Source organism: Myotis brandtii, unplaced genomic scaffold (genome assembly GCF_000412655.1).
Source record: "Myotis brandtii unplaced genomic scaffold, ASM41265v1 scaffold1169, whole genome shotgun sequence".
Classification (NCBI taxonomy): Eukaryota; Metazoa; Chordata; class Mammalia; order Chiroptera; family Vespertilionidae; genus Myotis; species Myotis brandtii.
Window position 1 is genome coordinate 374,794 of NW_005354047.1, and position 4,823 is coordinate 379,616.

Sequence of the window (4,823 nt, forward strand, 5' to 3'; positions counted from 1 at the left end):
GGTTGGGGGGCAGGAGGGAGGGGGGTAAGAGATCAACCGAAGGACTTTTATGCATGCATATGAGCATAACCAATGGACATAAGACACTGGGGGGTAGGGGAAGCCGGGGAATTGTCAAGGGCGGGGAAAAAAAGGACACATATGTAATACCCTTTGTAGTACTTTAAGCAATAATAAAAAAAAAGGATAAAAAAAATAATCCTAAAATTTTCTTAAGGAAAAAAAAAAAATGGGCAGAGACCTGAATAGACATTTCTCCAGAGAAGACATACAGATGGCCAACAGGTACATGACAAGGTGCTCAACATCACTAATGACCAGGGAAATGCAAATCAGACCACAGTGAGCTATCACCTCACACCTGTTAGAATGGCTGTGATAAAAAAGACAAGAAACAACAAGTGTTGGTGAGAACATGGAGAAGAGGGAACCCTCCTACACTGTTGGTGGGAATGGGAATTGGTGTAGCTACTATGAAAAACAGTATGGAGGTTCCTCAAAAAATTAAAAATAGAACTACCATGTAATCCAGCTATTCTGTTTCTGGGTATTCATTTGAAGAAAAAGAAAACACTAATTTAAAAAGATATGTATATTCCTTATACATGCTCATTGCAGCATTATTTACAACAGCCAAGATACAGGAACAACCTACATATTCATCAATGAATAAATGGATAAAGAAAATTATCCTATCTAATAAAAGGGTAATATGCAAATTAACCATCACTCCGTCACAAAGATGGCGGCGTTCATAGCCACATGATGGCGGTGCCCAGTTCTCTCAGCCCTGCCGGAGTCCCCCAGTCCCGGGGGCGGGGCGTGGCTGTTGAGAGCAGGCAGTGTGAGCAGCCTGGAGGAATGCTTGCTTCGTTGCTGCAGCGTTCCACCCTGGCTGCGGGCAGTGGGCACGGAGTGGCTGGGGTGGGGAGGGGGGGAAACACTTGCCCCTGGTGATGAGGCAAGCATTCTGTGCCCGGCCACAGAGGGCCTCTGGCCAGGCCGGGCACGGAACGCTTGCATCTTCGCAGGCTGGGCTGAGGGACACCCCCGTGCACTAATTTTGTGCACTGGGCCTCTAGTATCTATAAAATATATATTCACACAGATATACACACGATACAAACAATGGAATATTATTCAGCCATAAAAAATAAAATCTTGCCAAAGGGATGAATATTGAGGGTGTTATGATAAGTGAAATAAGTCAGACAGAAAAAAGATAAATACTATATAATCTCACTTATATGTGAACTCCATAAAACAACAAAAAACCCCGAAATAAATCCCGAAGCTTATGTACCTAGAGAACAGACTGGTGGTTGTTGAGGGGTCTGGGGGTTTTGGGGGGAAAGTGGAAGAATATATGAAGGGGATCAAAAGGTACACATTTCCATTTACATAATAAAAAAGTCCCAGAATGTAATATACAGCATGGAGACTATTGCATATTTGAAAGTAGACAGGAGAGTAGAACTTGAAAGTTCTCATCAGGAGAAATGAAATTTGTAATTATGTATGATGATGGATGTTAATTGGACTTATTGTGGTGACCATTTTGCAATATACACAAATATAGAATCATCACACTGTATACTAGAAACTAATGCAAGTTATATAAATTATACTGCAATTTTTTTAAAGCAGGAAGAGCAATGTAGAAAGTACTAAAGTAGAAAACATTTCCTGTCTCTCAATGTCTCCCTCTTGATCTGCCATGGTGGTGTTTACTTGCGACTGTGGTCCTTAAGGCGTTGGCATACTTGGAAGGAGGGCGTGTAGACTCTCTAGTGCCCAGGATCCTGTCCGGTGACTGGGCGCATGCACACACCCTACCAGCAAAGGATTTCCACTGCCTGCCAGTGGTGGGCCCACCTGTTGAGAATAGGAAGTCCAAGGGGGCATTTCCCCTTTCCCTGGTCCCCACAACCCAAGGAACCTGGCAACCCTTAGGGGATTGCAGTCTCCTTTCTGGGAATACTCAGAACAGGACAGGTCTTCTCTGGACCTCGCATGCTCTACTGTTCTATCACACTTCACTTACAGAGCACAAATTCAAAGAGAAAATGAAGAATATGAAGATGACAACCACCAGCATTAAACTCCAAGCAGGGAAAGTACTGCACAAACCTAAGACTGCCTTCTATTGGGAGACCTGAGCCAGACAGCCTAGGCTCACTCCTGCTCTGCCCTTATCACCTAGGGATCCCGGGCAAGTTGCTTTAAGCTCCTGAGCCTCAGTTTCCTCATCTGGAAAATGGGCATGACAATGATATTTGCCTCATAAAGTCATAAGGACTCAACGGTTTAATATACACAAAGTGCTGCATCCCTCAGGAGGATAAGCATATGTGTCAACTGTTGTTAAGGATTTTGTCCTAACTTTGGAACCATCCATGATCACTGCAATCTTTGGTTTGTCACCCATTGTGTTTTTCACTGTGGTCCAAGTTACTTTTGAAGACACAGTAACAGGAGGGGACAATAATCCTCAAAGTTGGCTTTAATTTCTGACTGGGTTATTTCCATGCTGAAAAATCTTCGAAAACTGCTGAGCATCTGGGTCAGCTTCCAGATGTATTTCCAGCCTCCCGTCCTTGCACTGCCTTTCTCGCGCCTGCGCTTCCCTGGTTTACCCGTTCCCCTCTTTCGGTGCCGCTTCATCCCTGACCCTCTGATCGCAGTCACGTGCCACATAATGACATTTGTCAGTGATGGACTGCCTATACGACAGTGGTCCCATGAGACTGTAACGGAGCCCGGCCGGTGTGCTCAGTGGACTGAGTGTCATCCCATGCACCAAGAGGTTGCTAGTTTGATTCCTGGCCAGGGCACATGCTTGGTTGTGGGTTCGATCCCCAGTAGGGGGCGTGCAGGAGGCAGCAGATCAATGTTTCTATCTTCCTCTCTCTCTCAAATCAATAAAAACATATTAAAATTTAAAAAAAAATCATAATGGAGCTGAAACATTCCTATTGCTTTGTGATTCTGTGGCCGTCCTAACATCATAGCGCCATGCATCACTCACGTGTTTGCGGTGAGGCGGAGCAAACCAAGCAGCTGCACTGCCTGTCGTATGACAGTACGGCACATACAACTATGCACAGTCCGTAATACTTGATAAGGATAACACACAACTATGTTACTGATCTATGTATTTGCTATACTTTTTATCATTATTTGTGTATTCTTGATACTTATTAAAATTTTTTTTCTGTACAATAGTATGCCGTCTTATGTTAGCAACAGCCTCATACGTCTCCTGTGTACCTGCCTCTTTTCTCTTGTGCTTGATTTAATGTCATGTTGTTTTCTACAGTAACATGCTCTGCAGGCTGGAAGCCCAAGAGCAATAGCCTATCCCAAACAGCCTATCCCATACAGCCTATCCCATACAGCCTATCCCACACAGCCTATCCCATACAGCCTAACCCATACAGCCTATCCCATACAGCCTATCCCATACAGCCTATCTCATACAGCCTATCTCATACAGCCTAGGTGAGTAGGAGGTTAGACCATCTAGGTTTGTGTAACTGCACTCCGTGAGGTTTGATCAAACACAAAATCACCAACCATGCACTTCTCAGAGCAAATCCCAGTCATTAAAGGGCACATGACTGTCCTCAAATCCCTCCTCCTCATGGCCCTGTCCCAGCCCCTCTCCACCACCAAGCTCCTGATCAACACGATGACGCTGGTGCTCCTCCCACAGGGCCGTCCTCCCACCGCCTGGCTCCGTGCACTTGTCTTCAGGCTTCACCCAGTCACAGCCTTACGTTTTGCTGGCTCCTCAGTCAGTGAGTGGCCCCACGGTTCATGTCACTGCACCCCTCCCAGCAAAGAATGCGGTTCACCAACCAGTGGTTACCTTTCTACAGGCCCAGCTGGCCTCGCACACACTTGATAAAGACTTCCTGTATGCCTACTTCAACACGCAGCGGACAGGGCTTCGTTACCAGAGCTGTAAAATGGGAATTATAATGGTACTCCTGCACTGGGTGGCTTTAAGGGTTTAACTGAGTGACTGTATGTCAACCATTTACGACAGCATCGGGCATGTGTCAAGTGCCATGTGAATGTCTGCTGAGTGAAGACACACAGAACTGCTGCTGCCTCCCATTCCAGACCAGCAGCTGCTTGTGGTGTCACCTCACCCACAAGTTAAGGGCAGCCCTCCTTCCCCAGTCCCGCAGCCCCATGCCTACCTTGCGTTTCCTCTTGGATTTGGGCAAAGCCTTTTCTACGGGTGTGTCGGATGGGTGGCTTGGAGGTGCGCTCTCAGCGTCCTTGGCTGCAGGCGCGCTGAGGGCTGCGGCCTCCTGGGGCAAGTGTTCTGGGATCCTGGACAGGAGGGTCAGGTCAATTTTGACCCAGAGAGACCTGACCTCGTCACTGTCCTTCAGCGGGGAGAGAAGTTCGTTGCGGCCGAAGGGAACCAGCGTGTAGAACTGCTCCTCCAGCTCCTTGGCGATGTCGCTGGTGGTCCTGGCGTTGATGGAGCCCACGGGTGCGCGGGGCCCGCCGCCGCTGCTGATGCTGCCGGCGGCCTCCTTGAGCCTCTGGTCACTCGCAGAGGCGGCGGCCACGACCGGCGCTTTGGCCAGAGGGTACTCCTCCTGCTCCGACTCCAGGTCAGAGTCCGAGGAGGAGGACGAAGATGAGGACTCTGTCTCGATGAACTCCTTGGACTTGGGGACGATCCTGCTCAGGCCCCGCGTGCGGCGCTTCTCGCAGGTGACCGAGGCGCGCAGCTCCTTGCGGTGGCCCGTCCTGCTGTTGGCACAGGGCCTGGCTTTGGTGGGCTCCGGAGGGATGGGAGT

The 4,823-nt window shown here is 48.3% G+C and overlaps 1 protein-coding gene across 1 annotated transcript in view; it reads right to left on the reverse strand.

Annotated features, from left to right (window-relative positions):
• Nucleotides 1-4,823, reverse strand: part of AFF3 (AF4/FMR2 family, member 3) — a 420,422-nt gene that overhangs the window by 46,185 nt on the left and 369,414 nt on the right. Inside the window, exon 13 of the mRNA XM_014529775.1 lies at nt 4,209-4,814. Within this exon, the coding sequence (XP_014385261.1) occupies nt 4,209-4,814 (606 nt within the window). The remainder of the gene's footprint in view (nt 1-4,208; nt 4,815-4,823) is intronic.